This window comes from Eulemur rufifrons, chromosome 4 (genome assembly GCF_041146395.1).
Source record: "Eulemur rufifrons isolate Redbay chromosome 4, OSU_ERuf_1, whole genome shotgun sequence".
Taxonomy (NCBI): domain Eukaryota; kingdom Metazoa; phylum Chordata; class Mammalia; order Primates; family Lemuridae; genus Eulemur; species Eulemur rufifrons.
In genome coordinates, this window is record NC_090986.1 from 63315619 (window position 1) to 63338406 (window position 22788).

The 22788-nt window shown below is 34.7% G+C and overlaps 1 protein-coding gene across 1 annotated transcript in view; it reads left to right on the top strand.

Moving 5' to 3' along the window:
• Positions 1-3242: 3242 nt before the first annotated feature.
• The window catches only part of LRRC63 (leucine rich repeat containing 63), a 30616-nt gene continuing 11070 nt past the window's right edge, over positions 3243-22788 (top strand). Inside the window, exons 1-5 of the mRNA XM_069467239.1 lie at positions 3243-3327; positions 11270-11953; positions 12420-12488; positions 15212-15369; positions 18860-18958. Coding sequence (XP_069323340.1) covers positions 3243-3327; positions 11270-11953; positions 12420-12488; positions 15212-15369; positions 18860-18958 — 1095 coding nt within the window. The remainder of the gene's footprint in view (positions 3328-11269; positions 11954-12419; positions 12489-15211; positions 15370-18859; positions 18959-22788) is intronic.

Below are 22788 nucleotides of genomic sequence, written 5' to 3' on the forward strand. Positions count from 1 at the left end.
AAAACTTTTTACATCATACCAGTAGAACCAACAGCAAATTTGAGTTTCCGCAAGTATCCCCTACTCATTATGGAAATCAATAGCATTACCCAAGGAATGCCCTGGGTTGCCTTTGCATAAGGCTTTTATCTCATTTTAGCAACATAAAAAAAAAAAAAAAAAAAACCCGCAGGGCGTCTACAACCTTGGTGTTCAGCATTACCTTGGCATCCGTAGCACAATTAGCTAATAGAATGAAAGCATTGTGGTTCAGCTTGACAAGCTTCTTCACAAGGTTCTACCAAACTGCAAAGCTGATGGGACAAATAAATAGGTGGGGACTGTCCTGTACAACAGATAAAGTGGACCCTTAAAATCAAAGAGAGAGCTACATTATTTCAAACAAACATGATTATTTTTTTAAAAAAGAAAGAGAATTGAGGTAGTAATATTTTCAAAAATAGTAATAAATAAATCTAAAAAATAGTAAAATAATCCACATCAGATGTGATTTTTGCTTTCTATAATAAATCCATCCTACCTATCTGTATATCATTTTCATAAAGCATGTAAAAAAAGTTAGAATAACTGATATATACCTATAAAACATATCAAGCCATGGATTTAATTTTCATAATAACTATCATTTGCCTGAATGTTTGGTACTAAGTGGTAGAAATAGTAAGTAGCAGAAGACCAAATGTTCACACCTGAGGATGCTACATATTAAACAGCCCTAGGTTTTGGCCTTATACTTGCTAGAAGAATCTTGAAGGAATGAAGCCTAACGCCTGCTGATTCCACATGTGACAAAGCATTTTTTAAAAATTTTGTTATTGAAAAGTGCATTGCCTTGATTTTGATCACACAAAACTAAGAATAAATTTTAAAGGCCAAGAATCAGCCAGCATAACTGAATTCCACTATTTCTTATGGTAACTTTACTTGTTCACATTTACAGAATATGCACAGTATGTATTACTTGCGACTAAACCTAGCCATCGCATCTACTTTTTGTTGTCAGTTTTCTTGTCTTTCTGAGAAGCTAATCAATCTCCGGCACAGACACAGGGGAAAGTGGAATAAATTCATGGTCTGGGACGGCAGTCTAATTGGGACAAAGTAATCTTACAAGGAAAAGAAACCAGATGCTAATACTCTTAAGGAAAACAAGTTGCATAATATTTTCCAGTCTGATGAAATACTTTTTCACTTTTCCACTTTTTTCATTGATTGTTTTAAAATATGTTTGCTACTAAGGAGAAAAAGGTTAGGGTGTGAATCCCGAAAGATCCCTAAAGCTAGAAAAGTATTTATACAGAAGTCTCATTTCCCAACATCTGTTAAAAAGTTCTTGCACCTGTACTTGAAAGGAAAACAAAATACCTGGAAGGAAGCTTCATCTAGTTTACTTTCTGAGTTTCCACATCTACCTGAGTTGTCTAGCTCTTTCTCTTTTAAATCTCCAGAGAAACATGCACATACCTGCAAACACATACGATGTGTCCATCAATGTACATACAGGTTGATCAACATCATGGCAGAGGACACAAGTCACAATACGGTAATCGGAACAAATGACTATGACAATAAGAAATGAGTTTCTTTTACTGCCCGCTCAGATCCCTAACGCCCCTATTTCTACACAATTCCGCTTCAGCCAGGAACTTTAAAGGATCAGAAAGACAAAACAAGTTGCATTAAAAGAGAAAGAGAACAGAATGTTTGCTTTTCCCAGTCACTTCAACATTAGCAAAGGGACCTGGTGCGCAAAAGTGCAGCATTAAAGAATGCCAGCCCACTTTCTAGACAACCGAGTTAAGCACCGTGTAATCAAGAAAAGTAAATAAATCAGAGTGGTCATTGCCATTATCAATAAGAATAGTAATAACAATTGTCACCACGGCGTTCCATACAGCAGCTGCACGTGGAGCCGGCTTCTCCTCCGGCCCCCACCGCCCGCAGCCTCCCCAGCTGCCCGCACCGCGGCGGAGCAGAGCGAACGGGTGCCGCGCGCAGCGCCGTGGGGCGGGGCCGGCTCCGCGGGAGCGCGCAGGGCCCCCTCGCGCCCGCCCCGCCCTCCGGCGCCTGCGCGTCCCGCAGGCTCGGGCTCCGCCCCCCGGTTGCTAGGGTGTGTCTCCTTGGCCTCGGACAGCACCTTGCTGGGCGATGGGAGTATCGTTGGTGCTTCTTTGGGAACAACGTCCTGCGGGAAGACCCGCGACCTCACTGGACCTTTCCTTCTCTGTCTAGATTCCAAGGAAAAGGAGATGGAAGACGAAAAGCTGGTTGGTTTCAGAAGCAGCTGATTGTCCTAAAGGGTAGTGTAGGAGTCCAACGCTTCCAGGCATCTCTTCGGATACTACGGAAGGAAAATGACCAGCATCGAGTGGAACGTGCTACCAGGGAGCAACCCTTGAGTGCTTGTGTGCAAAGTTATCTTTTGGCGGTAAACGGCCCACTTGTGCAAGTGTTCCCTTCTTGGCAATCAACGGCCTAGTGATGTGCTAGGCACTTTTGATGTTGCCCTGCAAACTAAGACCACATTACCTGGGGTGCATTTTCTCGCACCATTTCTAAACAGTACTAGTTGAGATTCCCAGCAGTCCTGGGAAATATTATAGTGAAGCTCATCTTATTTTTGAATTAAATAGTTGTAGCCTAAGTATAGTGGTTTAAATTTAAAACAAGTCATTATTATCGAAAGAAAATTTGCGAATGGTTTGATAGTTGGTCTTACATAATAACATATATTTATATAATATAATATATATTATATAATAATATCTATTTGGGGGCCATTATAATGGAGGGACCCCACACACAATCTTTTTAGCCAAAAACTCTTTCTAAATTTATACTGATAAGATTTTGGAAACAGAAAAAAAAACGTTATTTCTACTATTCTGAAAAATCAATATTTACTGGTTGAAATAGCATTGGCAGACTGAACTTTGTAGTAACATGGGGAATTTTATAATGCTCCTGGCTAGTAATAGTATACATATTTTAAATGTTCTATTAATTAGAGTCCTAAATTTTATCTGGATTATTTCTAGAAGTTTTAAAAAGTTAATTTTTAGCCTCTCTTTTTCATAAACGAATTTTGCTTGGATTCGATATGGTATTAACACAGAATGATTTTCATTAAAATGTAATCTCGATTCTAATACATTATTTTTTCAGCAAAAATTTAAACATTGAATAACTTTTCAATTCTCACTTAAACCAAGAATTATGAAAAACAGCATTTATTCATTAAAATGCAAAAGCACCCGCAACTTCTTCGAAGACCCTTACCTCCAAAATTGCTTAAGCTGTCTTTATGTAAGAAGAAAATCCATACAGGTATGTGTATTTCTTCATAGAAATTACTTGACTTGCACAGCTCAGGATCACAATAGTTGAAGACACTCACTAATACCTTAAATGTTTGTTGTAAGATGAATACATCCAATTCAACTCTACAAGTACAGTGGTTGACCCTCATTTGTAGATTCAGTAGGTTCATATTTACTTCATTGACAAAATTTATTTGTAAAATCAGTACTCCTAGAGCTGACTGATAAGTTAGGTTTGGACATGATGAGTTTTAGGTGCTTAGAGCTTCCAGACTCAAATTTTAGAATTATTATTGTATATGGAAAATGAGTTAGAATGAGGAGAAGGATGAATATAGAACCGTTAGGAACATTAAGTGGTGAGTTGAGAAAGAGAGATTTACCTAGAAAGAAGAGATAAATTTCCAGAGTAGTAGGAATGGAAAAATGATAGAGTGTTATCATGGAAGCCAAGGGGAAAGTTAATTTCATGAAAAAGAGAGTGGATTAAAGTATCAAATGCTAAAAGCAATCAAATAAAGATTAACAATAACGTGTATCCATTGGGTTTAGCAACAAGATATCAATAATAACTCTGTGATAACAGTTTGGTAGCAGAGATGGCAAATTCCAGGTCATAATGGTTTGAAAAATAAATGTGAGGAGACTTCGGTTTCAGCACTAAAGTGTAAAGACATTGGAAGTCATTACTCCCATCCTCACAATAAGAACAAAAAAAACAAACTGATAATCAATGACTTTTCTTAGATTCATCAGAGAATTAAGGTCACAGGAAAAACTACTATCCCAATGTCTGGAGAGACAGGCAAATATAGGGAATCACAGCTGAGATCAGCTTATTGGGAGTAGAAGATTCTTGAGCCAGTAACTGGTAGGAACACTTAGGTGCTAATTTTGGCCAATTTTTGGAGAGTGAATGTGGGCTAGCAAGAGTGTTAAAAATCCCTGGTATCTCAGTGTTAAATTGTCGGGAAGGTCTACAATATTATGGGTTTTATCTTCAGGAGCCCCATCAGTTTCTTCTGGTGAAGATGAGAGAAAAGTTGGCTAGTTTTTTCTTCGGGAGGAGGGGAAAAGTAACCATTTAAAAATACTCCCAGAGTATTTTCCATAACAAATACATACCCTCTAAGAGAAATTATTAACAGATTACCAGAGCTTTGTTTGATCTGGGGGAAGGGAAAATTAGACACCTCGAACTCCCTTTAGCTTTCCAGTTTCATGTAAGGTGGGGAAAAGGCTAAGAAACACTTTTGAAAGCTACAGCGCAGGGATTCAGGCCCACTAAAAAATTGAAATTTAATCATAAAATTGTAGCACGCTACCCCCTACACCTTACAAGTCTCCAGCATAAGAACAGTAGATTACAACTAAGAGAACTCTAAGATTCAGACTGTCTTTAAGGAGTTCATAGAGAAGCTCAAAGACAACAGAGGAAAAACACACAACAACAAAAAAAGAAACTAGAGGAAAGCAAAGTGTCTGGCACCTACAGATACAACTACCTTACTTTCTATTATGTCTGGCTTTCAACAAAAAATTTCAAAGCATGCTTAAAGACTAGAAAAAAACACAGTTGAAGAGATAAAACAAGCATCAGCACTATATTCAGAAAGACGTTGACCTTGGAATTATTAGGCAGGGAATTGAAAATAACTATGATTAATATCTTAGTGGAAAAAGTAGACAACATTGTAAGCAGAGACAAGGAAACTCTAAGGGAAAATTGAAATGAAATGCTAGAAGTCAAAAACAATGTCAAAAAATGAAAAATGTCTTTGATGGGCTCATCAGTAGCTTGGAATGACTGGGAAAAGTATCTATGAGCTTGAAGTATGTCAGTAGAAAATTCTCAAACTGAAATGCAAAGAAATAAAAAGAATTAAACAAAGAAAAAGAACAGAATACCCAAGACCTGTGGGACAATTACGAAAGTTATATGTGTGATGGGAATACCAGAAGGAGATGAAATAATGAAAGGAGCAGCGGAAGTATTTGAAGTAATAATGAGGAGACCAAACCACAGATCCAGGAAGCTCAGGGAGCACTTACCAGGATAAACCAAAAACAAAATAAAACAAAACAGCCTTCGGCATATCATATTCAGACTGAAGAAAACCAAAGACAAAGAGAAAATCTTGAAAGAAGCCAGTGAGATTATCTTTCAAAAATGAAGGATAAATATGGACATGCTCAGACAAATAAAAACTGTGTGAATTTGTTTCCAGTACACCTGCCTTGAAATAAATATTAAAAAGAAGTTTTTCAGAGACAGGGAAAATGATATAGGTCAGAAATTCAGATCTACCTAAAGGAAGGGGAAGTGTAAGAGAAGGAATAAGCAAAGTTAAAATAAAAAGTTTTATTTTTCTTATTCTTACTTGATCTATTAATAATAGATAACTGTTCCAAGCAAAAATAACGACAATATATTGAATGATTGATTATAGCATACGGATGAAGGAAATGAATGATAGCAACATTAAAAGGAATGGGAGGGAGGAAATGAGAACACCCTGTTAAAAGACACCTGCAATACCCATGAAGCAGAAAGGAGACTTACATTAGGTGTAAATGTGTATTGTGAACTCTAGGACAAACACTAATTTTTTTTTTTTTTTTTTTTTTACAAAAAGAAGTATAATTGACATGCTAAGAGAAAAGAAGATGGGATAATAAAGTGCTAAATTAAAGCCAGAAAGGCAGAAAAAGAGAGGAAATTTTTTTATAAAGAAGCAAAACAACAGCAATGAATAGAAAATTTTACAAACATGGCAGACATTAAGCCAACAATGTGAATAATTAACTAGAATGTAAATGGTCTAAGCATACCAGTTCTAAGACAGAAAGTCAGTAAATAAAAAACAAAGTCCAATAATATGTTGGCTGTAAGAAACTCATTTTAAATATAAAAACACAGATAGATTAAAAGTAATTGGAGAAAGAAATATCAAGCTAATGCTAACCAAAAGAAAGCTGTAATAGCTATATTAACTTCTTGAAAGGAATAAAGTACCAAAACTCATAAAAGTAGAATATAGGCCAGGTATAGGCCTATCTTTATAGACCTGTATCTTTTAAAGAAATTGAATCAACTATTAAAATAGCCTTCCAAAACAGAAAGCACCAGGCCCAAATAGGTTCACTGGTGAATTATACCAAACATTTAAGGAAGAAAGTATACCAATTCTCTATAATCTCTTCCAGAAAACAAAGGGAATACTTCCTAAGTCAGTCTATGAGGGCAGCATATTCTAATACTAAAACTAGTTGAAGACATTATAAGAAAACTACAGACCAATATCTCTCATGAATATAAATGCAATAGTCCTCAACAAAATGTTAGCAAATTGAATCCAAAAATGTATAACAATAATTACACAAAATGACCAAATGAGATTTATTCTAGATATTCAAGCTGGTTCAACATTCAAAAATTAAATAATTTCATCCATCTCACTGATAGACTAAAGAAGAAAAATCACATGATCATATTGATAAATGTAGAAAAGCATTTGTCAAAATCCAACACATGATCATGAAGAAACTCAGCAAATTAGGAATAGAAGGAAACTTCCTTAATTTGATAAAGAATATCTGCCAAAAAAAAAAAAAACCCCTAAAAACCAAAAAACTACAGCTCACATCATCCTTAATGATGAGTAACTAAAAGCCTTCCCACTAAGATCAAGAACAAAGGAAGTCCCTTTTCACCACTACTATTGAACATTGCACTGGAAACTTCCAGGTAATGCAATAAGACTATAAAATGATATAAAAGCTATACACATTGAGAAAAAAGAAAGAACGCAGTCTTTGTTCACAGATTGTGTGATTGTATATGTAGAAAATCCCAGGCCGGGTGCAGTGGCTCACTCCTGTAATCCTAGCACTCTGGGAGGCCGAGGCAGGAGGATTGAGCTCAGGTGTTTGAGACCAGCCTGAGCAAAAGTGAGACCTTGTCTCTACTAAAAATAGAAAAATTAGCTGTGTATGGTGATGCATGCCTGTAATCCCATCTACTCAGGAGCCTGAGGCAGGAGGATCACTTGAGCCCAGGAGTTTGAAGTTTCACTGAGCTACAATGATAACACTGCACTCTACTCAGGGTGAGAGAGCAAGACTCTGTCTCAAAAAAAAAAAAAAAAGAAAGAAAGAAAGAAAGAAAAACAAAAAGAAAAGACAAGGAAAAAAGAAAATCCCAAAGAATTAACAAAATAACTCTTGGAAGTAATAAGCAATTATAGCAAGGTTACAGGGCACAAGATTAATATGTAAAAGTCAAACACTTTCCCATATACCAGTAATGAACAATGAGAATTTAAATTAAAACACTAAAATTGATATTAGTACCCCCCAAAAAAGAAACACTTAGGCATAAATCTAACAACATATGTACAGGATCTATTTGAGGAAAACTACAAAATTGTGAAGAAAGACATCAAAGAAGATCTAAGTAAATGGAGAGATATTCCATGTTCATGAATAGCAATATTCAATATTATTAACATTTCAATTTTTCTCTACTTGATCTATAGATTCAATGCAATACCAGTCAAAATCCAAGCAATTTACTGTGTGTATATTTACAAAATGATGCTACAGTTTATGTGGAAAGGCTAAGACCTAGAATAGCCAACATAATACTGAAGAATAAGAAGGAAGGAGGAGTATTACCTAACTTTAAGACATTGTTGTAGTGGCAAAAGAATAGAAAAATAAATTGATGGATGAGAATACAGTGCCCAGAAATAGACCCAAGAAATACAGTCAACTAATCTTTGACAATAAAGCAAAAGCAATTCAGTGAAGAGAGGATCGTCTTTTCAACAAATGCTGGAACAACTGGGCATCCACATGCAAAAAGATGAACCTAGACTAGAACTTTCACAAAATGAACAAAAGACAAATCATAGATCTATGTACAAATGCAAAACTATAAAAGTTCTAGAATATAACTAGGAGAAAATGTAGGTGACCTTGGGTTTGGTGATGACTTTTTAGTTATGACACCAGAAGAACAATCCATGAAAGAAAAAATTGAGAAGTTGGACTTCATTAAAATTAAAAACTTCTGCTATGTGAAAAGATGATTTAAAAAAATGAGAGGACAAGCCACAGACTGGGAGAAAATATTTGCAAAACCCATATCTGATAAAGGACTTGAATTCAAAGTAAAGAACTATTAAACTCAACAATAAGAAAACAACCCAAATAAAAAATGGGCGAAAGATCTGAATAGATACTTCACCAAAGAAGATATCCAGATGGCAAATAAGCATATGAAAAGATGCTCAACTTCATATGACATTAGAGAATTGCAAATTAAAACAGTGAGGCACTACTGCAGACCTATTAGAATTGCTAAAATTCAAAACACTGACAATACCAAGTGCTAGAGAGGAGCATCAGGAACCCTCATTTTTTGTTGGTGGGAATGCAGAACGGTACAAGCTACCTTTGAAGATGGGTTGGCAGTTTTGTAAAAAGCTAAAAACACTCTTACCATGCAATGCAGCAGTGTAGCAATCGTACACCCAGATATTTATCCAGTTGAGATGAAAATTTCTACACAAAATCCTATACATACATGTTTATGCTAGTTTCATTCATAATATCTCCAAACTGGAAACAATTCAGTAGGTGAATGACTAAATTAACCATGGTACATCCAGACAACAGAGTATTATTCAGCATTAAAAAGAAATGAGCTAACAAATCATGTAAAGGCCTGTAGGAACTTTAATTGCATATTGCTAAGTGAAAGAAGCCAGTCTGAAAAGGCTACATATTTTATGATTCACACTAGACAACATACTGGAAAAGGCAAAATTATAGAAGCATTGAGAATATCAGTGGTTGCCAGGATTTCAGGGAGAGGGGAAGGGATGAGTAAGTGAAGCACAGGGGATTTTTAGGGTGGTGAAATTATTTTGTGTGATACTATAATGGTGGATACATGACTTTATGCATTTGTCAAAACCCATAGAACTGAACAACACAGAGTTTACTGTAAAAATTAATAATGTTATCAACATTGGTTCATTAATTGTAAAAAATGTACCACACTAATATAAGATGCTAATAACAGGTGAAACTGGTGCAGGAAAGGGATATAAGATAATATCCTGCTTAATTTTTCTGTATATCTAGAACTATTTTAAAAATAGTCTATTAACTTAATTAAAAAGTTGCAGAATAGATAAAGTAAAACAACAAATAGAACAAAGATGAGAGGAGAGCAAATCAAACTAATGAGTATAAATTACTTCAGTTTGCCATTAAAGGGGAGGATAAATATGGTGAGATGGTGGTAGTTGGAAGGAGTTGTTCTGGAGTCTGTTGAATTGCTTGCTGTGTTAATGTGTTTTATTTTAATAGGAAAGAGTGAGAAAATGAAGATATTGGTGTAACTTTTGTTGAATGAGCTACCTTTGATTGGTTCCATATAAGTGGGGCAGCAAACATTCTTCTCCTACCACTGCCCTTCAAACTCGTGTGTCACCCCTCTCTCTCCCAGGGCTTTTCTAGTCATTTTTGTACATTAGTTCTGTCTCATTTTCAGATATTAAAGAGTTAATTCAATCTAAGTCAATACTTCCATCTAGCATAAAATCAAACCTTGTCCCTTCTCCCAGCTCAGTCTAGGCCTGCTAATTTTTATACAAGCCAAGGGAAAGAGGGGAATGATCAGTTCTTTCACCCTGTTCTTTTACTTTCCTTTTTCAACTTATAGTTTCTGTATCCTCCATAGGTGGGGCTAGGAGTGGGGAATAGTTAAGGTGAGAATCAGCATCAATTTTGTACCCCCTGAAATACCAGGAAATACAAGTCAAATAGTTTCAAGGATTCTCTTATCTTACTCTGGTTTGGAGACAGCACTGGGTAAACCAGTAAGTTTTTGCTGCTTTGCAAGTATCAGTGGGGGAGGTGGATAGGGGAGTAGAGAGATATTATTTTCTCCTTGTGGCATACACTCTTATTCTCTATAAATGGTTCTCTAAGAGTCCCTCTCAATTAGTTTGAGATGGGGGACATCATCCCCCTTCTACACACTATGGGGAGGGGAAAATCAGGAAAATGCATAGTCCTCCAACAGTTCTATTCAGAAGAAATCCTCTCTCTGAACCCAGATCAATCTCTAACCATCTCTTATATATAAACAACAGGTGGGTGAAGGGCGAAGGGTTGAAAGAGTTGTTTTGGCCATCTGCTTGCAAGTTTTGCCTTAATGAATCTATTATATCTACATTAGAATGTAAAAGTCCTTACCATTTATTGCACTCAGCTGAAACAACAGAAAAATGTCATTTAACATTCTGTTGCATAGGAAATAAAGGACATATTTGATGTAGTGAGGTGCCTAAGAATTCAGACTCAGTGCATTTTCTGGACCTAAGAGAGAAAAGAATACTTATTGTTGTAACCTAAATGAACTTATGGAACCTGATAGCACTATCAGAATGTTATGTTCAAAAGACACATTGGTCTGACATCCAGCATTTAAAAGAAATGTAAATCTTTGCTCAAAAAATTTTCAAATAAGAGAGTGCTAATGATGTATGACAAATAGCAAAACTTCATCAAAATAATGTTATCCATCCATATTGCCAGAATTTTAGTGGAAATCACTCAAAAATATTTTCTTATAGCCCACTCTTCTCTCCTACAATTCTGTTCTTCCAAGAGTAGCTCCTTACCCTTTCTAAATCTAATACAATTTAGCCTTTTCACTTCTCCAGTTGTTGACTCAAACTTTATCCCAGGCAGCTCAACAGAAGTGCTGGTAGTTGAGCAAGTACAAATAGAAATAATTTTAGAAGGTGAGAGAGGGGTGAGTGGATTAAGAAAAGTTATGAATGCTAAGACATTAAAAGTTTTGTATCTGACATCTTTGATAAATAAAATCTAATTTTTCTTTTTCTTTTTTTTTCCTTTTTTTGGTGTAGCCAAGACTGGTGAAACTAAGTCTCCACATGTAGTGTTCACTCAAGAAGAAACCATTTCAATTAAAAGAGATAAAACTAGTTTTCCTGATGTTGTTTCAAGAAATAAATCACCAATACCTGTCAAAATCCAAAATTTATATTTTGATTATCATGTACAAGAAAGAGTGACTACAATTTCAACACACCTAAAATCTACTAAAAATGTCCACTGGCACATTCCAGATACTTCTACTGGTTCCATATTTTTGCCAAGTTGTCATTCGACTCCCAGTCGAGTTTTTGGGAAAGAAACATGCCAAATAAAAAGATCAAGGAAGTCAAAAAAGATGGTAAAAGAGGTTTATACTAGCAAAAATCTAGGAGACATTTTAATTCTTTCTTCAGCATTCTCCAAGCCTCTAATTACTCCTAGCAAAATCATCCCTACCGAATACAAGAAAGCATACCCCAAGTATCAACCTTTGCCAAAGACCCCAAGCTATACTTATCAGCACATCTTGCCAGATTTCAGTGAAACAGTGTTAAGCCCTCTACCTAGTACTCCACCTGCTAAACCAGAAGGACGGTGGCTTGACGTTTTAACACAAAGTTCTGTGTGGAAACTAAGCGTTACTCAATTTCCAGATGGCATTTCCCTACCAACACCAGTTTTACCAAGAAAACCTCACAGACAGTCTATAATAGGTAAATACAATCTGAACATGTTATATAATAATGGAGTCAAGTAGAGCAAAGGGGAGAGGAGGCATACAAATAAATGATGCCCCCCAACCCCTACTGGGTTTGCAGGGTAGGAAGATGGAATTATCTTTTGTCTACACATTGAATTCTAGGGCCATGGGGCAATAACAGAAGGCCTGACGTTGCAGATCTGCCAAGTCCAAACTGGATACTCTATTCAGACTGTGGTGATAGGAACCAACAAGGGAACTCAAAGGATCAGAAAAGCTAATATAAAGAAGCAGTGAGAATGAACATTCATTCAGAAAGTGATCCAGATGAACTCCAGAAGTAGAACACCAATGCTGATGGATTTTCATGGATAATCCTAATTAATTAAATAATGAACAATTATACTGAAGTCACAAAACCCTCAAATGAATTTTTACAAGTATCCAAAAGTTGTCTCATTTTTTTTCTTTTTTTCTAGAAACTCTTGTAACAGAAAATGAAAATGTAGAGACTGTCCCAAAGCAAGTCACTCCAAACCCAATTGAAGGTAAATGCTAAATTTATACAATTCTTTTAGAAACTGTATATAAGAGTATCTCTCTATAAAAATATTTTTGATTTTGTGTGTTTATATGTATGTGATTCACACATACATACTATATGTCTCACCTCATTTTCAGTTCCTTTAAGCCATTTACTCAGAAGCTATGTGCACTTAAGTATTGTTCAGTTAATACCAATTTGATGTTTGTGTGTGTATATATATATACACACACACACAGAGACATACCAGGGAATACTACTCAGCCATAAAAAATAATGAAGTAATGTCTTTGGCGCAATTTGGATAGAAATTTATCCCAAGTGAAGTAACCCAAGATCAAAAACCAAACACTGCATGTTTTCACATGTAAGTGGGAACTTAGCAATGGGTATTATACATAGTCATACAGAGTGACAATGGTCATTGGAGTCTCAGAAGGTGTAGGTTGGAAGGGGAATGTGGAATGAAAAATTAACTGTTGGGTACAAGGCATATATACTTCAGGTGATGGGTACACTAAAAGCCTAAACTTCACCACTATACAATTTATTCATGCAACAAAAAATCATTTGTACTCCCTAAATCTATTAAAATTAAATATTAAAAAAATCAAAGAAAAAAATTTTTTTAAATAATTCAATTGCTGTATTTAATAGGAGATTATGTACTGTGGAACACTACAACTACAGGACATTCTGAGGTCACTATGTATTCCTCCAAGTAGTTCTGTATCCCTTTCTGTGGCATAAATTATCTTCTGGGTTTCCTCTATGTCATTCGCCTAAGCAAGTCATGCTGCCATTTATTTTCCATGTTTTGAAAGTCTTTATTTCCTTCAATTTTGTTCTAATTGTGTATTTTTGTAAAATACATTGTAAATATCAATTTATCTTTTATAGTTGTCTTTTTAATAATTTTTATTTCAGCATATTATAGGGGTACAAATGTTTAGGTTATGTATATTGCCTTTGCCACACCCGAGTCAGAGCTTCAAGTGTGCCCATCCCCCATACAGTGTGCACTGCACCCATTAGGTGTGAATATACCTATCCCCTCTCCCCCGCAACCTGATGAATGTTATTACTATATATGCACTTAAGTGTTGTTCAGTTAATACCATTTTGATGGTGAGTACATGTGATGTTTGTTTTCCCATTCTCGTGATACTTCACTTAGTAGAATAGGTTCCAGCTCTATCCAGGATAATCTAAGAGGTGCTATATCACCATTGTTTTTTGTGGCTGAGTAGAACTCCATGGTATACATATACCACATTTTATTAATCCACTCATGTATTGATGGGCAATTGGGTTGTTTCCACATCTTCTTCTGTTTTATTGCATTTCCTCCACTTTGGTGGTTTTTCTCCTTGGAAAGTTTCAGATGAGTTTAAGGGTCTTCAGATTCTTCAGAGATATATCAGGGAATTTCTAATCACCTCCCCACCTCCATATCCCTCTTTTCCACTCAAAAACCAACTACTCAGGCTTAGATCCCAAGGACAGGAGAGCAAGGAGCAGATAGACTTACATCTTAACTCAGTCTCCTTTCCTTCTTGCTTCATTCCCTCTCCCAAGGCAAGGAATCTCTGTATAACATTGTACATCTTTCTTTATTGTATGGCTAACTTTCATATCTGTTGATCTGAAACGGGCACATTTCAGTCTATTTTAGGGTCTATTTTAGAAATTAAAAAGTAAATAATACTTTCTTCTAGGATGCATTATTTTCTCTCATGGAAGCAATGGTATAGGAGTTACTGAGATTGTAAAATATGCAAGTAATGCAGACTGGTTGAGAATGTTAAATGTATAAAATTTCAAAATATTTTTCTGCCACACTTTGGTGTATACTTGCATAGGACATTTTTGATGGAAGGTGAAAATCACAAGGGTCATGAAAAAGTAAATTTAAATTTAGATGGTCTTTGTTTGGCTTATTCCTGAGTTGTTTGTTTTTCCTGTGGAGGATCTACAAACTGAGGTTAAGAGTTAATTACATAGGGCATTTGAATTATGCATCAAGGTGATGTTAGGAAAAAGTGAGGCTGATGTCTAGCTGAGTTATGCTTATCTGATGTCTTTTATTAATTTTGTGTCTCAAGAAGTTTTTTATGTAATTCATAATAATATTCTAAAATGTAGGCTGTGGTGCAATGGCTCATGCCTGTAATCCCAGCACTTTGTGAGGTTGAGGCAGAAGGATCACTAGAGCCCAGGAGTTTGAGACCAGCTTGGGCAACATAGTGATACCCTGTCTCTACAACAAAAAAATTTTAAATTAGCCAGGTGTGGTGGCACATGCCTGTAATCTCAGCTACTTGGGAGCCTGAGGCAGGAGGATTGCTTTATCCCAGGAGTTTGAGGTTGCAGTGAGATACCACTGCACTCTAACCCAGGCAACAGAGTGAGACCAAAAAAATTTTTTAAATTGCATATAGTAGAAAAAGATTGAGATTGGTGATCTAAATTATCCAGATAGAAATCTATGAGCGTATGGTTTTCCTTTTGAAAGACAGTTGTGCCATATAATATTAAATAACAAAACAAAACAACACTCAATTTGTCAAACAGACAGCTGAGATTGGGTAGATGAGGGTTATGGGGGAATCCCTTCCAGAGACTGTATACAGTTAACCCCTTAGGGTAACTCAATGTTAACATAAATACCTTTTAACTTGCACTCTAAGTGATTACACATTTAAGTTTCATGTTTTGTTTATTTAGTTACCACCAAAACTAGAATAATAGAATCAGATAGAAATCTTATACGTGGTGAAGGTTTCAAGACTATTACAGCAACTCGATATGAAACAGTAACAGCCATGACCAAACTGGCTATAGTAAACTGTCAAGTACATGGAAGAAATGCACTTAATCTTAAGGTATGCTAAATCTTTTTATTTACAATGTCCAGTTGTATTATCAATTATTTTTGTTTTAGGTTTCCCAACATAGGTAAATTTCTGTCATTGAAGGGTCTTTCTGGTTGCAATAGAGATTTCCCAGAAATACATTCTAATTGCATCTCTAAACCTATCTGTCCTAGTTTGCCTTCAGTATTAAAAGATGCTCAGATTTCAAATAATTATAGTGCTTTTTTCATTAGTTAGCATGGTAAGAGAAATGGGATTCAGATTTACCATATTTTTAAGTTATCAGCAATCTTTGGTCCTGTAACAAATCTAGTACTATGCTGGCTTTTCACTAAACATAAGCTCTATATAATGGACAGCAATAATACTAGTTTTGATTTATTAAGCTCCGATTATACACCAATTACACATTGCTTCTAAAACTTACAATTCTGCCAAGTAGATATTATAATTTTCATCTTAGAGGTAAAAGCACTGAGGCTCAATGAAAGTAACTTGTACAAGATCACACAATAAGCAAGTCAGAGAGCTTGAGTTTTAACCTAGAATTCTTTGGCCTCAAAATCTATGCTCTTTTATATTAAATTTTATTTTCAAATAGGCTCAAACTACAGAAAATTTCAAAATCAGGAAAAGTTGCAGAGAGAGTTTCTTTGAAAAATTAGGGTATTCAAAAATGTTTACATATACTGGAAAATTTGGAAAGCCACATGCATGCCCAGTGCTAGATGCATTCTAAGAAAAGACCTGAGAAGGCCCAAGCTTTCACATCTGGCCGGCCTCTTGGTGCAGTACAAGCAGGAAGTGAAGGCTAAGGCAGAGTTGTAAGTGGCCTGGCTAAGTGCTGAAGGAGTTCCTTAACACAGAGTCAATTTGAAAAGATAGGGAGAGGTTCTCTCTCTCTTTATCTCCCTATTCCTCTTGTGATGTGCAAGGAAATCTTTGTCAAAACAATAACTGAAAACAAACTAAAGGAGCAGATATTTTAAAGACAATGTGACAAAGAACACAGACTTAACAAAAATAATTTAGAAAAAATATTAATATTAAATAAATCAATAGCTACAGCTCACATCAAGCAGCAAAAACAAATGCCAAAGAGGGGGAAGAATGTAATTTCCAGAGTTACCATATTATAATATTCAAGGTGTCCAGTTTTCAACAAAAATTATGAAACATGCAAAAATATGGCCTATTCACAGAAGAAATTAATAGAAACTATCTCTGAGGAAGCACAGGCTTTGGACTTACTAGAAAAAAAAAATGACTTTTTCTGAGGAAGCACAGGCTTTGGACTTACTAGAAAAAGAAATGACTTTAAGTCAACTGTCATATATGCTCAAACTGCTAAAGAAAACCATGGACAAAGAGCTAAAGAAAGTCAGAATATGTGAGCAGAGATTATCAATAAAAAGATAGAAATGACACCAACGGCACCAAGCCATTCATGAGGGATCTACCCCCCATGACCCAAACACCTCCCACTAGGTCTCACCTTCAACATTGGAGATCAACTTTCACCCTAAGATTTGGAGGATATGAATAACAATTTACACAAAAACAAATGTAGTGATTAGTATACTGCAGACTCAGCACATAAGTGCTTAACAGTTGCTAGTGTACTTCAAGAGATTGAGAAAGCCTCCCCATTCTTTGTGTTATTTATTTCTTCACATTCCTTCCATGATAACCACAGAAAACAGAATTTATTATGGGATGAGAAAAGAGAGATCCAGGGGACCTCTGATTGGCAGGCCTCAGTTTGTATCCACAGTGAAGGTCCCTGGAATCCATGAAGCAACATGAAAATCATGGATATCCACTCATTCAGCCCATTATTTATTAAAAACCTTCTACCAGTGGTGAACTATCTCACTATGTATCAGTGAGAAAAACAGACAAAATGTCTATTTCATGGAGCTTAAACTTTAGTATAGTGAGATCATACATACATACATACATTTATGTGTAGTATGTCATGTGGTGATAAGAGCTATGAAGCAAAATAAAGCAGGTGGAGGGGATAGGGAGTCATAGATCAGGCACTGATTCGAGAGGTGGACATTTATGATAGATTGGTCAGGGAAGGCCTTTCGTTTTGGATAATTTATGGGCAAATGGCTGACAAGAAGCAGGCACTGAGTGAAGGGAGACTCCATTCATAAAATGGAGACAGGAAGAGCTTTCCAGGCAGGAGGAAATGTAAAGCCAGTAGGTTTACATTTACCCGAGGGAGGTCATCTGAGCTCACTAAGTAGGATAATTAGAGCCTGTGACAGACACATTTCTGCTACCTAACTTGGTGTACAACTAGTTCTGCAGAGAAGAGAAAAATGTTTAATGACAGGAACAAAAGGCATTTGCTTTTGTTTACTACCAACATAGAAACAGTGATATATATTAATACTTTTAATAATAAGTTAGTCTTGAACCCAGTGCCGTCAATTCTGAGGTTCTTTAGCCATGAACTTTTGTATTTTTATAGAGTACATGCCATCGGTTAATGCCTGGCAACGATGCCTCCTTTCCCTACAAGCCAAGGTTTTATCCTCCAGCATTAGAGTTCCTTGGTTCATTCAGTTGATCACTACCAATTTTACACCCTCTGAGAAACAAATATTCCAACTTTCCTGGAGCATTAAAGATACTTCTGGTGGGGCGGGGGAGGACACTAGATATGTCATAGTCAGTTGCAATAACAAAATACCATGGATCAGTGGCTTAAACAGCAAAAAGTTATTTATTGCAGTTCTGGAGGCTGAGAAGTCCAAAAATTAAGTTGCTAATAGACTTGGTTCCTGGTGAAGGCTGCCTTACAGATGGCTGCCTTCTTTTTGTATCCGCATGTGGCACACACAGAGAAAGCTCTGGTCCTCTCCTCTTCTTATGAGGGCATAAATCCCATCATGGGGATCCTTAAGACCTCATCTAAACCTCATTACCTCCCAAAGGTCCCACTTTCAAATGCCATAATATTGGGGATCAGAGCTTCAACATGTGAATTTGTGGGTAGGGGACACAAATATTCAGCTCATAGCAAGACATAATATTTCCTCAGTCAGAAATTACCATATTTAACAAGAAGTTTTAGGTGCATGTTAGATTAATAGATAAAAGAGAAATAGAAATAGAGACTAAAAAAGGGAATAAAGGAGTTAATTATAAAATAGACTCCATTACTTATATTTCAGCATGTAGCAGGCAATCCAAAAATGTTTGCTTGTTACTGATTGAAATAATGTTGCCATACATATAGCACTATACTTACCACATACATACATACTTAGTAGTGTTTTTATTTTGTGTTTCTATCTTGTGCATACTTAAGAAATTATTGTTATTATGATGGACTAAAAAATGAATTGAAGCTGAGTATAGGCTTGTTAGTGTATTGTGTCAAACATTGTCACTCAGATTATATGCTCATTTTGTTTTATTCTTGTGTAAAATATTTTGTGCATTGTTAATTAACATTTTATGTCCTGTCACTTTCCTTTAGGGGTTTTTTATCCTGAATTGTCCAGACTTAACGTCTTTGGCTTTCCAGTTGATATATCTTAATTTGTCATTTAATGATCTTAGTTCCTTTCCCACAGAAGTGAGTTCATTTTTATTATTATATATTGATATGATTTATTATTATAAATAGTAATTGTGATAAAAAGTAGACATCTTATGATATCCTGAAGTCACTATAAGTACTATAAATAAATTTGGGGTTGCATCCAAGAAAAAGACTTATTTTCATAAGTACAAAAAATACAGTAGACCTTTCTTAGGAAGGCCCATGATATAATCCTCAAAGCCTATGTTATAGTCAGGCTCTCAATATGTTTTCATAATTATACAATGTATATTAAATAATTTATTTATTCTTCTAACTCTGAATAAAACCTAAAATAAATGTTACCCATGTGCTAATCAGAAGCTTTAAAAACAAAGTTGGTGACCAGGTAATGTTGTAAAAAGTTTTAATTACCATAGGCTAATATATGATAGTCTGTATAATAAAATGTCTATTAAGTTATCAAAGATAATCAGATATGGGATGACCTAATTTAATGTCATGTTTAATGAATGAGTCATTATGAGTAATTAGGGAAAACTGTGTTTTCAATGTCTTTAGTCATTGCTTCATTGGTCACTGAGTGATTGGTTACTTTGTGAATTGATTTCCAGAGTATTGGCTGTTAGCTAACTGATTTTTAGCAAATTTACCTTCTTCCTATTTCAAACATATAGTATTGAAAACATATTTTTCATATTTTTTCTGTAATATTGTGTTTTTATTTTCACTAGGAATAGTCATTTTTTCTTTTCTACTACATAACACCAGTCTTATTACTTTGATGAGGACAAATTGACACAAATTCCCAAGGAATACAGGGATCTTATTTCATCACGCCAATTAAATCTTCTTTTAAGTAGACACACATAAAGCTTGTGTATTTGCTGAAGAAGACTTCACTCACTAAAAAATAATGTATAAATACAAGGGAGCTCTTCAGATGTAAGATATAAAGTACTCATTTTTAAAGTGACAGAAATCAATAAAACTTGTCATTAAAATGCAGATCTGTGTTATATAGCTATAGATAAAATATGTCAATGAAGATGATAATATTGAGACTTAGAAGGGCTACACTGGTGATAGGCTAATGATGCCCGATTATTAGCATTGTATAAAGGCAATGAGTACAAAGCTGGGGGCTGGAGTAAGTTGAGTGGAATTATTACAGGCTTCAGGGAAATTCAAGATGGTGGACTCAGGCAGAATGCAGAGTTCACCAAATAGTTTAAGATAGGTGAAGGTAGAAGCAGAAATGTTAAGTAAGAAGGTTAATATAACAAACTCTATAAACATATACTTGGTCTCCTTTCTTCTTTTAGGTTCTTTAAAAGACATAAAATCATATATAATAAAATTATAGTAATGTATTGTTAGGTCTGTAACATATATGGATGTAATATGTATAAAATTATAGCACAGAAAAGGGAATTGGGAATACAGTATTTAGGAGGAACATTTTCATGTCTCATTGGAATTAAGTTAGTATAAATATGAAGTAGATTATGATAAGTTAAGATATATATCTAACCCCTAAAGCAATCACTAAGAAAATAACTCAAGAGAATATACTGAAAAAATTATTAATGTAATTAAAATGTTATACAAGAAAAATATTCACTTGATACAAAAGAAAGCAGGAAAGGAAGAACATAAGACATATAGAAAACTAAAAGTAAAATGGCAGATGTAAATTCAATCACGCCACTAATAACATTAAATGTGAATACATCAAGCAATCCAATAAAAAAATACAGATTGTCAGACTAGATGAAAAAAAAAAAAACAAGGTTCAATGATATACTGTCTATAGGAAACACACTTAAGATTGAAAGATACAAAATGGTTGAAAGTAAAAGCATGAGAAAATATATATCATGCAAATAGCAACCATAAGAAAGCTGGAGTGATTATACTAATATAAGAAAAAATAGATTTTAAAACAAAAAATGTTACTAGACATCAGGAGGGACATTTTGTCAATCCATCAGGATGAAATAACATTATAAATATATGTGTATTTAACAACAGGGCCCCAAAGTATATGAAGCAAAACCTGAAAGAATTGAAGAAAGAAATAGAAAATTCAACAATAATAGTTGTACACTTTGATATCCCACTTTCAATAATGCATAGAACAAATAGGCAGAAGAACCACAGGGAAATAGAAGACCTGAACAACACTATCAACCAATTAGACCTAATAGACATCTATGAAATATTCAAGCTAATGACAGCAGAATACACAATTCTCAAATTTACATAGTACATTTTCCAAGCTAGATAACATGTTAGGCCACAAAAAAAGTCTCAATAAATTTTAAAGGATTGAAAATCATGGAAGTCTATTTTTGGCTACAATAGAATTAAATTAGAAATAAAAAATGGAAAGAAATTTTGAAATTGACAAATATGTGAAAAGTATACAATTCACTGTAAATAACTGGTGAGTCAAAGAAGAAATCAAAAGGGAAATTAGAAAATTATTTGAGTTGAATGAAAATACAACATACCAAAATTTGTGAGATGCATTTACAGCAGTGCTTGGAGGGAAATTGATAGCTGTAATTGCCTATTTTTAAAAAAAAAAACTCAATTAATAAGCTAATATTCCATCTTAAGCCACTAGAAAATAAAAATGAGCAAACTAAACCTAAAGAAAGAATAAGGATGGAGATAATAAAAATTAGTACAGAAATTAGTGAAATAGGGAATAGAGAAATTCAACAAAACCAAACATTATTACATTAAAAAGATCAACAAAATTGACAAACCCTATATAGACTGACCAAGAAAAAAAAAAGACTCAAGGTACTAAAATCAAAAATGAAAGAGGGAATATCACTACTGACCTTACAGACATAAAAAAGATTTTAAGAGAATACTATAAATAACTCTATACTGTATACCAACCAATTAAATAACTTAAATGAATGAACATATTCCTAGAAAGACACAAAAATGGACTCAAGAAAAAATAGAAAATATATTGTATTTATTATAACAAGTAAAGAGATTCAAACATAATTTAAAAATTTCCCACAAAGAAAAGTTTAGGACAAGATGGCTTCATGGGTAAATTCTATCAAATATCTAAAGAAGAATTAAACCAATCCTTCACAAACTCTTCCAAAAAAAAAAAAAATAGAAGAAGAAGGAACACTTCCCAGTTCAAACCATTAAACCAAGAATATGATAAGAAAAATAACTACAGAACAATCTTTCTTATGAATACAGATTCAAGGATCTTCAACCAAATGCTATTAAACCAAATTCAGCAACATATAAAAAAGATTTTACACCATGACTAAATTATATTTATCCAAGGAATGCAAGGTTGTTTCAACATACAAAAAGCAATCAATGTCATACACCATACTGATATAGTAAAGGGGAAAAAACTACACAATTATCTCCATAGACACAGAAAAACACATTTGGGAAAATCCAACACCCTTTCCTAGACAAAAAAACTCAACATCAACGAACAGAAGGGGACTTCCTCAACCTCATAAAGGGCATCTACAAAAATCCTACAGCTAATATCATAGTTAATGGTGAAAGATTGAAACTTTTCCTCTTAAGATCAGGAGCAAGACAAGGATGTCTACTTTTGCCACTTCTGTTCAGTGTTGCACTGGAATTTCTAACCAAAGCAATTAGTCAAGAAAAAGGCATCCAGGTTAAAAAAGAAGAAGTAAAACTATCTCTAGCTTCAGATGACATGGTCTTGTATATAGAAATATGAGTGAATCCCCTAAAAAACTATTAGAGCTAATGATTGAGTTCTGCAAGGTTGCAGTATACAAGCTCAATATACAAACATCAATTGTATTTCTATATACTAGCAATGAACAATC